The 14,146-nt window shown below is 44.6% G+C and overlaps 1 protein-coding gene across 2 annotated transcripts in view; it reads left to right on the forward strand.

The window, feature by feature from the left end:
• LOC135906180 (uncharacterized) overlaps positions 1-14,146 on the forward strand; it is a 95,214-nt gene that overhangs the window by 54,292 nt on the left and 26,776 nt on the right. The window contains exon 7 of one of the 2 annotated variants that reach the window (XM_065437442.2): positions 1,010-1,057. The exons of the other annotated variant lie outside the window; for it this stretch is intronic. Coding sequence (XP_065293514.1) covers positions 1,010-1,057 — 48 coding nt within the window. The remainder of the gene's footprint in view (positions 1-1,009; positions 1,058-14,146) is intronic. 2 annotated transcript variants of the gene reach the window in all.

A 14,146-nucleotide genomic window follows, 5' to 3' on the forward strand; every position in this document is an offset into this window, starting at 1 on the left:
CTCATAATCAGTTTATGGTTCGGCATGTAATGTTTAATTTTTATAAAAGTCCTGCATTTTCTGACTCGTTTTACTACCACTGGTTATGTTGCATGTTTAGGCCATGGATCAACTGAGCTTTGTTGTATTTCAATAATATCCTGTGGACAGGTATTATCTTTGTGTACAAATTGGTCCACAGTTGGAAACAGCTGTACGTATTCATGTCAATATAACGTAACAAAAAAAGAGTAGTTGACAAGCCTTTATGCCTATTCTATCCTGCGCATCTAATCAATGCTGAAATACTAGTAGTTAGGTGTTTTATCTATTAGTGCAGACTCTCTTGCACATCTTTATTCCATTTTACTTTGGATGCATCCTCACCATGAGTCTGAAGTTGATAGCTTACAAGTATCAGCAACAATGATCCGAAAGTAAGGCTTAAAACCTGTGTCGTTAAAATGTACACAAAGAACCCGTCGTGGTTGCTCAGTGGCTATGGTGTTGGGCTGCTGAGCACGAGGTCGCGGGATCGAATCCCGGCCACGGCGGCCGCATTTCGATGGGGGCGAAATGCGAAAGCACCCGTGTACTTAGATTTAGGTGCACGTTAAAGATCCCCAGGTGGTCGAAATTTCTGGAGTCCTCTACTACGGCGTGCCTCATAATCAGAAAGTGGTTTTGGCACGTTAAACCCCATAATTTATTTTTATACGTACACAAAGAATAGAGGCAGAAAAAGCAATTCGTGTGAAGCTCACCTGGTATGTGGCCAGCTGATGCAAAAATTCTGGTTGTCAAGCCGTTGTGCTAATCTTTACTGTCTATACGTTTCAATAAGCTGGAGGAACAAAACCACCACAAATAAAGGCAATGATTTGACTTCTCATGATAGGGGAAGCATAAAAGAAAAGGGACGTCCTAGGAATGGAGAGGACACAGTGCTGACTTTCAATAAAGCATTAATTGCATGACAATATGTACACGGAGGATTTTTCTCTGATTACTTTTGAAATTTATCTTTTAGATTGATGATGTCCAGCTGTACACCAATGAGCTCTTCGAATTGGAAAAGGTGAGACAATGTACAAAAATTCATACTTGCATTGGCAAAAATGTACATGCAGTGTTTTCACCCTTTTCCGAGAAAGCACCTTCAGTTGCTTTTGCTGCATGGAGCAAGCTGAAAGTTTCCAAACCTCTCAAATGAAGTAATTCCAGAATACTACATAATCGGAGAAAAGAAATATTGTGCGTGCAGTTGTGAATTGGTGCCGTTAAGTGCACACACACATTGCAGTGTTCCGTATGCCTCTTTCCCAATCATCTGGGGAAGCCAGATGGTGTGAGAAAAATTTGTGCTCTCCAGCCTTCACTAAAATCGGGAATTTCTGCCCTTGCTCTCCCTATTGTTCATAAACAACCTTTATGATTAAAAAAGAAAACGAGTATTGATGATTCTTACGCATAAAGTTTCTTACTGGCTTTAGCAGTATGACTTTAATTTTGTTAAAGGGCCCCCAAAGCACCCTTGACATTTTGAACACATTTTAAATTAAACACGTGCATTATATACTGAATGTCATGACGGTCATCTTTCACAAACATGGCAACGCTACGTGCCGCGTGGAAGCCACAAATTCATAAAACAATTGCATGCTCATCAGGGTAAAAGCTGTCGATTGGTTAATCTACAAGGGACATTGGTTCCAATCTGTATGCTAGCGTTCCTTTTCCATGATATTGCACGCCTCTTTATTGTAATCTTGCTTGCCTGACATTAAAAATGAACTAATTTCACGTCATGTACTGTGTTTTGCCCTGTGTGTGGGGCGGCAACTATGTGTAGCCAGAAAGCATGGAGTCATGGTAACCAGAAATAGATGGTGTTTGCAAGCAAAAAAAGAGCGCCATGACGTTCGGTATTAACTTGGTGTTCACGTGTCTCCTAGAGAAGTACGCTGTGAGGAGAGTACCCACGGGAAAGGTAATGAAGGCGAGCGAGCAGTTACTTGCTTACATTCGAGGTCTCGTCGTAGATTTTGGTTATAAACTAGAATTTCTTAGATGCCTCTCAAGGACAACTCCACCACAATATTCCTTGAAAGGGAATAGCAGAGATAGAAGCAAATTAAATGTTGCAAGTCAATGGTGCAAAAAGGTGCCTGATGGCGTGAAAAGGTGCCTGTAGCGGAGACTCTCTGCCATCACTTCGACCAGTTCCTGGAGGCAACATGCCTCCCCTGCCTTCTCTAATATCAGAGATAAGGGCTTATGTGACATTTGCATGACTACCTCCATTTTTCTGCCCCCCTCTCCCACTAGACCTTTCTTCTTTCAGCATGTGCCTGTGTGTCTGTTTTCTTTTCTTTCTGCACAGCATATCTACAAGGCAGCTTTACGTGCTCTGTATTTCACAGGTACCCATGAGTTCGTGTTGCTTCTTGTTATTCGTGTGCTGCATGTAGTACCCATGTGATGCAGAGGTGATAGCCTGTGATATCATCTCTGCTGGTGGAGAAAGTGGCTCCTTCTACAATAAGGGCAAATGTTTTCTTGTACACTGAGAAAACAGCTCAAAATTAAGACATCAATGTAATACTTTGCAGACACAATCATCCTGTCGTCTACCCACTGCACTTGTCTGTTTGCAATGCCCAAACAAGCGGAGGGGCTCTTCAGATTAGCTAAAAAAAGATGAACATGCATTTTTGCTAAAGAACATGTTTTCTTTTCTGTTGTCTTTTTTTTCTCCCTTGTTGTAAGTTGCGGAGATGGGCTTTTGCAAATCTTACAAGCAAAGGATCTTAAAAGGCCAATCAGTCTGCGTGGCCACTGTGTTATGGTGACTGGATAGTGGTTCTTTGAACTTGAGAAGTCATAGAAACAAATGGTCTATGTTCAACTCGTAGCATGCATGTAGAAAATCCACTGCAGTAAGAAAAGCACTCAGTGGTTCAGACTGTTCAGAACTCGGGTGTGAGAGGGTGCCCCGAGGGCAATCACAAGTCAATCGGGACAAATCATAGTGATGTATGCTTGCACATGTGACTCCACTCTTGGAATCAAAAGCATGGTTGGTGTAGGAAACTAGCTCTAGCATGCAATGTTCCTGCCCAAGGGACCACTCCCTGAGATAGAGCTTGACAAATGGCTGTCAAATGTATGAGCTGGGGTAATGTGTGAAAGGTTGCATTGATCCTCACAAAGTATTGTAATGGGCACGCTGCCATAAGTATTTTAGGAAAGCCATCAATGTTCCCACTTTAAGCATCAGCCTCTTTATCATCAGTCACCTTCCACTGGCCACTTTGCACAGGTGTCCTTATACCCCTCAGGGGGGTATTTCTGTAAGCGTCCAGCTAGTGCACTTTCCGTTTCGGCTGCTGCTGATTGACTGGAGCTCAAGCAGCAAGAAGGAAACTGGCTGTGGGTGACTGTTTCTTTCTCACTGGTACCTCAGCCCAGCCAATCAGCACTTCAGCAGCAGATGAAATGGACATGTACATAAGGTGAACACTTACAGAATACTTTATTTGATATGACAAGGCCTCCTGGCCACATTGAGGCAGGCCAGTCGTGATGAGGTGTCAGATGGTCAGTGTGGACAACTTCATGCCGGAGTATGTCTGGATGCTTCGTACTGAACAGCAGACTGTATAAATATGCATCAGTGTGTAGGGTCCTACCCACACATTAGAAGTGCTCGGGCAAATTAGTGATATTGCTGCAACTGAGCACATAGGCAACCACTGTAACTCTGCAACCTTTCTATGCAGTTAGGGTTACTAGACTCTAGCAGACGGCTGCCAAAAACCAAGACATGAAACAGCCATATACAGTTATGCCACTGGGTGCACAAATTTAACAAAGCTGAGGAAGCTCATGCTTTTTGTCTGTACTCCTGTCATCTGTATATGTATAGATGCAAATAAACTTGAATTGAATTGAAAAACTCAATTTAAGCTTTCAACTAAGCCATTTGACTGAGGGTGTAGTGTTGTGAGATGTTTACCAAGTGCTAACTGTTTCACACATTCTCTGGAAGAGGTCACTCAAATGTGACTCCGTGGACATTTATTTCCAAAAGGGGTACCATAGTACGCGTTCTCTGTGTGAGGCAACTATAGCTGCCATAAATGGCACACTGAAAAAACCTCTGGCCATTTGGTAGTCTAGTACAACCACAAAACATTTGTTCCTGCTTCGTACGTCAATACCAATACTCTTAAAAAACTGCACCAGACATGCACTTCTTTGTGGAGCTCTTCAAAATTTTCAGCATGCAGGCTGATGAGAAAAGAAACTGTGTGCTAGGAAAAGATCTATCATTTGGCTCACATTGTTGGTCTTGCAAAACTGGCTAGTCCTACATGACTCATATACATTGGAGGCTGAACTGGCTGATGAGAAAGCCTCCCAAGCCAGGTGGGATTCAGCCTCTTTCTAACATACAGCCAGGTAGTCTGATACAACTACCTACAAGGTACAGTTGAACGCCTTTTACAATGAACTTCTCTACAGCAATATGACCTGTATAACAAAGGATTGATTATGTCCCGGTCAAATTTTTACCTTTGTGTATTTTGAGCACCTCTACAACGAATTTGCCTGTGCACTGAAGGAATTTAGATGTAAAGCAACGAATCAGCGATTAAGGACAACGAATGCCATGTAGGGATGCCAGCACTGCCCTCTGCAAATGTCACCAAGGTATGCTCTCTGCGAGAGCTAATGGCAGTGCTAGCAACGCGCTTGTTGAATATGCTGATATAGGTAGTAGTCCTGCTGCACTACTCCAGAAATCGCTCAACTTGTGTGTTACTTGTAATGCAGCTATGGGTACAATGGATGACGAATACCTCGCAGTTGATTACGACTTGATCATGTAGTCGTAACTGATGACCGAGAACATCTTAAAATCCATCTAAGGCAGAAAGGACGCAAACGTCAACAAAGGCAACAGTGTTAAATATTCTGTAAACAAGCCAAGAATTTTGAAAGCGCGAGACGCAATAGCTGCATTCCATGATCTACAGCATTGCTTTCCTTAGCTCTTGCGTTTCGCCACGGAGCACACTGTGAACCTCTGTGCAATAACATTGGCTGCAGTCGCATATTCTGTCAAAGCTTACAGAGAATAGTTAGCAACCTACTTCGCTAAGTTTCTCTTGAATTCATATTAAAAAAGACAGGCAGACCCAACTCCAGTTGACATCTACGTAAAGCAAAGCATTCTTGGTGTGACTGGCTCATGAACCACTTGCATCTGTATATGAAGTGTGGTTTTTGAGGTATATATATTAGTATTAAAGAGCAGCATGTTATATGGAGAAATGATTTTATTTGCAGTGAGTTATAGACAGGCTGGATATTATACACATATTTTCATGCAGTACCTCATATATTCAGGTTTTCAGAAGTGAGTCATAGTGTCGTGTAGCACTCGTGGTGTTTCTGATACGTCAGTTTCTTATAGTGCAGCTGGGATCTATACGCACCAAGCGTCTCAGCACGCTGACTAGCCTGTGAGAAAGGGTGTTCTATGCCACTTGTCTACGCATGCATCCGTGCCGTAGGTTTCGATATCAGGCTTGTGTGCTAAAGGTCCTCTGTTCGAATTCTGCTGTAGGCCAGTTTTACTATTTATAACACCATACTTTGTTGAAAATGATAACTTAGCAAAGTCACAAAACTGTTTGAAACCAAAAGGATGGATTTTAGGCAAATCCATGTACTAACCATAATTTCCATGCTGGCTGAATCACCTGGCTTCTAGCTCCTGTTGACACTAGCACGACATTTTCCTTTCGCAATTATTGTATGAACCTCTATGCTTCAAATGGTAAACTCTTAAACTACTTGTTCACTGCACTATTCTTAGATGACGCCACCATTCCGTCTAATGCGTTTGGCATGAGAGACCAGATACATAAGAAAAAGCGCCTCGAACTCGGCAAGAAAGCTTTAATAAAGGTTTGCTTTTGTTGGACATGCTTATCCGATGTTGGACATGTTTATCCGATGCTTAACAAGGGACGTCTGACCAAGCGGTTGATTGTCAGTGTCAAATATGTCGCGGTAGGAAAGCAAAAGGCGATAGAGGGCGACTGCTTGGTCAGGTGCGAGGTCCGGAGCGACCATGGGACGTAAAGGGCCATAGAGGTTCAAGGTATCCTGTGGGCAATCGGAAGGATCTGGAGGCACATCGGCTGCAAAAGCAGTGACGTGGTCGTCTGTCACTGACCGGAGCAAGGCCACCGCTATGCCTTCAGGTAACACTTGCTTCGTCAAGCCAAAATTGATAATGGGGAGACACATCCTATTACCAGCAAGGGTTACGACGGAGTGTGGCGCAGAAATGTTGCGCACCAGGAGGACATCGCGAATAGGTGCGACGACAGTCTCCATCAGGCACAGTTGCCGTTGAGGCCAATTCGACGAAGGTTAGGGCTTTTGAAGGTAAGCAAACAAACACTGTAGTGCAGAGGGTGTTCAGTTGTTCAGGGTGGATGTCTGAAAGAAGAGGAGGCTCTAGGCACAGCGTACCGGTGGCACAATCTGAGGGCAGAATGCGTCATCAGAAAGTCGAGCCTGAAGATTAGGTCATCAGGGCAACTGGTCAGCACGGTGAACAGGACGAACGTTGTGATAGGCGCCGCAGGTCTAGGTGGCGACGACGTGGTTCCATCAGAAGCCATGGCTGAGAAGACGACGGTGGCGCCGTTTTGGAGCTCCGTGGCGAGGATGGGGAACGTTCCACCTCCACCACAGTGTTACCTGAAGAACGAGTCAGTAAGACGAGCAACTATTTACAGGTTATATTTACAACAGCGGTTGCAGCGCTGACCAGTTAGATTCACAGCGCGAGCCCAGTTTGTTCTTCTTCCTCTTTTTTCAAGTGATGGCGCCCACGCACCTCGTTCAAACAAGCAAATAGCACACGCGTGTAGCAAAATCAGCAAAATGTACGAACCACCAGTACAATACACAAAGGCATAGTGATTGAGGAACAAATACCAACATTGGTGCAAAATATTGATACTATATTGATGCACATACCTATAATATGCGCATACCAATAGTATGCACAAAAGCTTAGATGTATTAACTCTTTCATTACGGGGCCTGTAGAAATCAATCAATAGGATCAAGTCTTTCTACATGTTATTAAACACTTCTGTTAGAATTTTTCAACTAGCAACACCATTAACCGTCTGAAATGATGACTGAACTTTAACTATTGGTCAGATTTGACAATTTTTGGCAGGTTGTGAAGTCCGGAAAAATAAAACTTTGACTGGAGGTATCATTGAAATTAGCCTCTAATGTTCCCAGTGCTTCCCAAGTAAAGCAACACATTTGCTCTTTGGTCACCTCTACAATGTCATTTTTAAATGACGGCAGCAGTGAAGGCTAAGAAGCTTCTGTCAGGCTGCTGAAATTTCTGATCCGACGGCTAGGCCGTTTTAACTGTCTTAAACAATAGATGCTCCTGAGTACATGCTATTTTGATAATTATGATAATGAATATCAAGTGCAATATTATTGTGCCCCCCCCCCCCCCCCCCCCTGGGTTTCTTTCATCCATCAGCGTTACCATGGCGAATGTGCAATATATAACGAGCAATCCAACCCATCGTGTGAAGTTTTCACACATACAGGAGCAGGCAGTTGATTTCAGACAGACTTTCGACCGAAGTTTGACTACCAGTCTAATTTCTCACATTTTGAACACTCCCTGTGTTAGTGCTCTTCTTCATTACTGTATAATGTTGTGTGCAACATTGCACGTTACTGTACAGTACTGTACAGGAACTGAACAATGCATGTGGAGGCTGCAGTTCCAGTTAAACATGCACTGAACCAGCTTGCTTGCACAGAAAAGCTGATTGAACATAATAATCAAGTATGAGGAGGCTTCTGCGTGCACCCTGACCTGACAATTATTGCTTTGCGACCCTAAACGATGCAGTAAAAAAAGAACCAGGTGCTAGTTGCAATGAGTAAGAACAAATGCTCCCTGCACGGTAGAAACTTACCCGTTTTCACATTTGCGCAGCTACTGCTTTCTCGCATAGCATGGACATCACTGTCTAGTATTGATGCCAATAAATCTGCATAATAGTTTGTTTTGCATGGTCTGACTTACAGAAGTTCGGAACTAGGACCCAGCCGCATAATTTGTACATCTAAGTTTTTTTTCTCAGTACTTCTACTAAAATAGCAAATTATTATTTGCGTTCATGTTTTCTTGAAACACTTTTTGAAGTTTCACATACGAATCCTCTACCACAGTTAGAGCAATTACTGCTTTACATCCACTCGAAGCACCATTGGTCAGGCTATAATTTTATGTATCACTGTAAATGGTGCGACTGCTAATTCTTGAAATAAAACGTTGGAACATGAAGGCATTGAAAGTAAGCACATTTCTAGCGGTAAGGAAAGAAAAGAAAGCTAGCTCAAGGCCAACTGCATGTAAAGTGACAAAATGCTTTTGAGACAGGTACTGGACCAATTTGAATGAAATTTGCATTTAGGAGAGAAAGATAGCATTTTGGTGACTGTAGGAAGCAGAAATTCAATTTATGGTTATAATTTTTTTTAAAGGAATTCCCGAAATCAGTTAAGTTTGCAATCACGTCACTCTGCACCAAAAACAGGTATTGCTGTTCTGTAAACTGCATCTCCTAGAGCATCTGAAGCGGACAAATTTGATATGATACACCTTGCATGAAATTACAATACTTATGAGGGCTTTGCAAAAGTCCTACTCACAAATTTATTACATACTTCAGAGTGGTGTATAATACATGAATTTTGTTTGCTTTAGAGGCATTAAGTGCAGTTCACAGCATTGCGATATTGTTTTTTATTGCTGGGTTACAGAGTTGTAAACGTAACACTGGAGTTTTTCTCACTTTGGCAATTTTAAACTTTTTCTGTTAATAAAATCGATGACCTATATCGAAAATCGGCTTCCTACAGTCACTAGAATAAATTTTTATTTTAATGCGACAAACCTCATCAAATTGAGTGCCGTAATTGGCGAGAAAAATTTCTCCTTTCCCATGTGTTTGCGAGAGTGAGTCAAAATTATCTACACTTATCAGTCTACAACTTAATTTTCCACAGATAGCAGGGCTCCAATGTGTACATAATTTTTCTCATAATTTTTCTACATTGTCATCCCTCTTTTCAATGCATTTGGTACGGCAGTCTACAAGATTGCATATTCCTTCAAAAGAGAACGTTTTTAGTTGGTTGTGAAGCCACTTTTTCACTGCTTCTGGCAAGTCGTAAGTTTGTGGAAAATTGAGGACCTCATAAAGCATCCTTAAGCGACCAAAACAGATTAGTCTCCTCATGGATGATTTGGTGGGCAGAACCGTGACTGATGTTCAGAAAAGATGTTATAGACGCTAACTTGCCTATTCACTAGAGCCATCTCTCGTGCTTGCTGAATCTTGTCGTCCATAGTGGAGGTTGCCAGTATCCAGCTCCCGCTTCATGCCTCACACTCATCTGGCCAAATTTAAACTTCCCAATCGACGAAAAAAAAATCCTTTACCTGATAAAGCACTGTCTCCATAATGTCATAATGTCTATGTGGAAATTCAGCCCCTTTCTCATGCTCCAACCAGAGCAATCAGATCATGGCTCATTGTTCTTCCTTGGCACACACTTGCAGAAGAGTGATCATCTCATGCAACAGGGAAAAGAAAAAATGGAGCAATTAAGATTAAATTTTCATAGCATTATCTTAACATTACAATAAGCAAGGACAGAAGGCAGTGTACACAATATAAGGAGAGTTATAGTGAAAGTGTGTACTATCATTTTTTATTGTGATAGCAATTGTATGGACACTCCAGGCCCATTTTATCTGCTGCCGGCGTCAGTGGCCACATATATATATATATAGATATATATATATATATATATATATATATATATTTATATATATATATATATATTTCATATAATCCAAGTGCGATAACATCACGGCCACGTGCCGTATGCTGTGGGTGCTGTTAGATATGGCGCCGTTTCCTGAGGCTACTTCGAGTTCCCCAAACCACTTCGAATCGCAGCACAGCTAATTGAGGAATGCAGAAGCAGGAAAGCACATTCCAGAGGAGCACCAGACAAGTGCAAACAAGTTTGCGGCCCCCAGGTCGTGCGCCGCCGGGATTAGAAGAAGCCGTCGGACAATAGAGTCCAATCATCACCCCTCTTCGCCTTTGAAGAAGGCATTTGCCACCGCTGCGGAGCCGAGCCACCGGGAGCAGGTGGACCCTTGTACAATGGAGCATGAGTGCCCCCCCTCCTTCTCCACCTTAGAAGTGGGTGCAAACCAAGACGGCGGTAATGCGCCGTGACAGCCAGACGTGCCGGGAAGGCCCAAGCATACCTCTTCATCGCCTTTGAAGAAGACAATTGCTACCGCTGAGGGGGCGCAGCACCGGGATCAAGTGATCAAGAGAGGAGGACCAGGCGCCGACTCTCTTCGCCGGGTATGACACCATCGCACGGGCGCCTACCATTGGCTGAAAATGGCGTCATCGGAGCGGACTCTCCCATTGGTCAAACATGACGTGACTTCCAGTGCTCGAAGGGTTTATAAGAAGCCTTCCAGAGAGACCTGAGCTTTCTGGGGCAGTCCCCGATTCCCTGATTCACCTCTCTCGAACTTCTTGCCGCGGGCCGCAGCGTCCGAGTTACTGCCGGCCCGTAATGACTGTACAACTGTTAATTGACGTCTCACCTCCCTGTACATAATGTAAAATAAACCCTCCCAAGTTTTGTGTTTCCATCCCGAAGTCCGTCCTCCAACCCCTACATCTGGTTGGCAGCGGTGAGATCGCCTCCGAATGCATCAGCTGGTGGCAGCGCTAAGGATAAACCTTCGTCGAGAGAGATCCTAAGGAACCGGGAAGAGCGAAGAAGAGAGAGCCTTCGTCGAAAGAGGTCCGAAGAAACTGGGAGTAGCGAAGAAGGAGCGAGCCTTCAACCCAGGGAGTCCGGAGGAACCAGGAACAGCGGACGAATGAACCGGATGGCAGGGTGCTGCAACCGTGAGCGCGTGGTTTTTTTCCTTATGATTCGCCAGACTCAAATGTTGTGTGTTCATTTTGATAGTTCTGGGAATTGGGAGTTTGATGCATTGTGTGTTTGCACAAATTAATTAAGGAAAACAGTTTTAACCACCTGTCGGGGCAGCTGCCATGGATCTTAGAAGGTTGACGAGGTTAGACTTGTTGTTGGTGTGCGACGATTTGGGAGTTGAGGCGGACGAACGGATGAAAATGCCAGCTATCATAAAGGCGATTAACGATAGTGGCAATGATGGCAGAAGCATTGAGCTTGCTTGGGAGGTGATACAGGAGCCACGGGAGCCTGAGCGTCGTGTACGTTTGCGGGAGCGTCATGAACTTAAGAGTGAGCGTAAGCGTGAAGAACGCGAGAATGAACGGAAGCAGGAGCTTCAAGAACTTACTCTTAGGTGTGAGCGTCACGAACGTGAGAATAAACGCGAACGTGAGTATCAGGAATGTAAGCTGGAGCGTGAGCAAAAGTATGAGAGAGAGAAGGCAGCACTGATCAAAGAAATACAGCATTGTGATCAGTTATTGGCACAGAGACAATGGCTGTCTGAGAATTCTGTAGGAAGTACAGAGCGAAAGAATGAGGAAGTGTCTAGCAGATTTTCGCCAAAAGCCGACGAGAAGAGTAGTGCCTGTGAGATTGGCTGCCGATTCATAAGTGAAGGGAAAAGGCTAGCTGCTAACGATGCCTTAGTGGCAACAGAGGCCGTTAAAAGCCGCAAGGAGAGCGACGAGGTGCTGTGCCAACAGATGACTGTAGACAGCTAGGCCAGCTGCGAACAAATTGGCACAGTTACCGCGTGTGTGCGTCGCTGGTAATGTTAGCGAGTTTCCTAGCGAAGAAAAGGGTACTGCTGACCCGAGGGACGCGAGCACCCATGTAGAGCCAGATGTGCGTGCAAAAGTAAAGTGCGAACTGAGCGATGCAGTTGAGAGTAGTTCTCGGGATGGCGAGCTCCGTAGTCCACGAGAGAACAACTGCATTGTTCAGGGATCGGTGCGGCTCTCCGCCAGTCTAGATAGCCTAGATAGGGATGATTCCGTTGTTAATCATTCGGACTGTGCGCGTGAGACAGCGATCGATACCGACGGGCTGTGTGCCGATGCACAGCATGCACTGGGCAATGTAGTAGAGGGCAGTTTGCAAGAGTGCGAGTTGTCTAACTCGAGTAAAGCCTGCTGCATTGTTCCAGAGTCGGTTGAGCTGTCCGCCAGTCGAGGCAGAGAGAGTGTTGGTTTAAGTAAGAATCACTCAGACTGTGCGGGTAAGAGACCGATCCGGGCCGACGAAATGTGTACCGGCCAGCACGAGGCACGAGAAGGCGACATGAAAGCAAGTGCAAAGAGAAAGCGCCGTAAAAAGAAGCGCGGTAAAGACCGAAAGACGGTAATTAATGTAGCGCCGCCAAAGATGGCGAGAAACCCAAATGGGCAGGGCGCGAGGAGAAGAAAGGTGCGGTCGTCACTGACGATGTTGACGCATCCTAAACGTTCGAGCCACAGGTCAAAGGGGGACCGCGAAGCATGTTCTGCACGGACGCGGACAAAGGGCACGAGGCAGTTAAACTCCTCGTCGTTCCGTAGTTCTTTTCACAGCTCAGCGTGCAGTTCGAAGAAACGCAGGGTGGCAGGACGAGACCAGGTGGGGAGTAGCGACGCAGTCAGTCGAGTTTGTGAGGAAAGCGGGGCGCCAGGACGCAAATTGGCAGGAGACCGTAACGTCTTGGGGGAGCTGATAGTGAATCAGCCCTTTTGTTGTCTCTCGGCAGCCAGAGTAGCTTTGAGACCGCGCCCACCCCGAGTACGGCTCAAAGTATGAGTCGGTCAAAAACGTTTGAAACGGGAGGCCAAGAGCCCTTCCGTAGAAATGAAGTGTGTTGTTTTTATTTTTGAGCATCGGAAAATTTCGCGATTTGAGACTATGATTTCTTTCAATATGTAAGGTTTGAGCTTTGTTTATGTTTTTGTTCGAGAAGCTCGAGATTTGAAAGGTGTGTTTTAAGTAAACCTGTAGTCTCGCGAAATGCTCATTAATAAGTAGATAGGCTTTTTTTTTTGTGTGTGTGTGAGTAACCGAAGGTCAAGGTTATCGTCGAAAGGCCTATGGTAACGCGCGTGTGTGTTATTTAACCTTCTTTCTTTTTAAGTGTTTTTGAATTTTTTAAGGTTAAGCGCGTAGATTTTCAGTGAGTGCATGATTTGCACATAGAAGCGTTCTTAGTTCCATTAGCGCGTGTCCTGTGTGGACGGAAGGAAGCAGACTTTATGACTGGGTTGCTAGTGTGTGTGGAGGGCAGCCGTATTCTGACTTCTCTGATAAGTACGCGTGGAACGAGTTATTAAAAGACGCATCATTTTAAGGGTTCTGCGGAGTGTGCAAGTCCCGCGAGTTTAATTGTTCGTTTAAGCCACGTGTCCTAGAAGGACTAAAGGAAGAAACGTGAATAAGCGTAAATGAAATGTTTGCCTACAACGCAAGTACGCGTTTTGTTTAGTGACCACAACGCTAAGTGCGCTTGTGATTACGTGCTTGTGAGGTTGACCAGATTGTTCTGTGGCACCAATACGTGCGATAAGTACGCCACTGCGATAGATTGGAAACATGCTGTTCGTGTAGTTAGGCCACTTAAGTTATGTTCGGCTGTTTTCATTTGTTGTTTGCATCGTCAACGACCCTTTTGTTTTGCAACAACAATAGTACTCTGGTCTTGTCGGCATTCGAGGAGAAATGGATGGCTGTTTGGAAGGGTGGTTACAACTGCTTTGTCAAAATTGGGGAACTAAAAGATCAGGGTTGATTTTGACTCAGTAATAGCCTGGCGAGTCAGGGATGAAGAGCCTGCGCTTGCGCGTGGTGCAGCGCTGTGTTGTTTGGTTTGTTTGACGTTTGTTCTCCAGGGCCTAGGATCCCGAAGTTCGTCAAACGAGGCTCGAAACCAATACCCTGCAGGTTCTTTCAGCGTTCCTCATGGCCAGCGAATTGAGTTCACCGGCCATTCAGAACAACCGGGGCGAGGATGAGCTGTTAGATATGGCGCCGTTTCGTGAGGCTA

The sequence above is a fragment of the Dermacentor albipictus genome, chromosome 1 (genome assembly GCF_038994185.2).
Source record: "Dermacentor albipictus isolate Rhodes 1998 colony chromosome 1, USDA_Dalb.pri_finalv2, whole genome shotgun sequence".
NCBI classification, from domain to species: Eukaryota; Metazoa; Arthropoda; class Arachnida; order Ixodida; family Ixodidae; genus Dermacentor; species Dermacentor albipictus.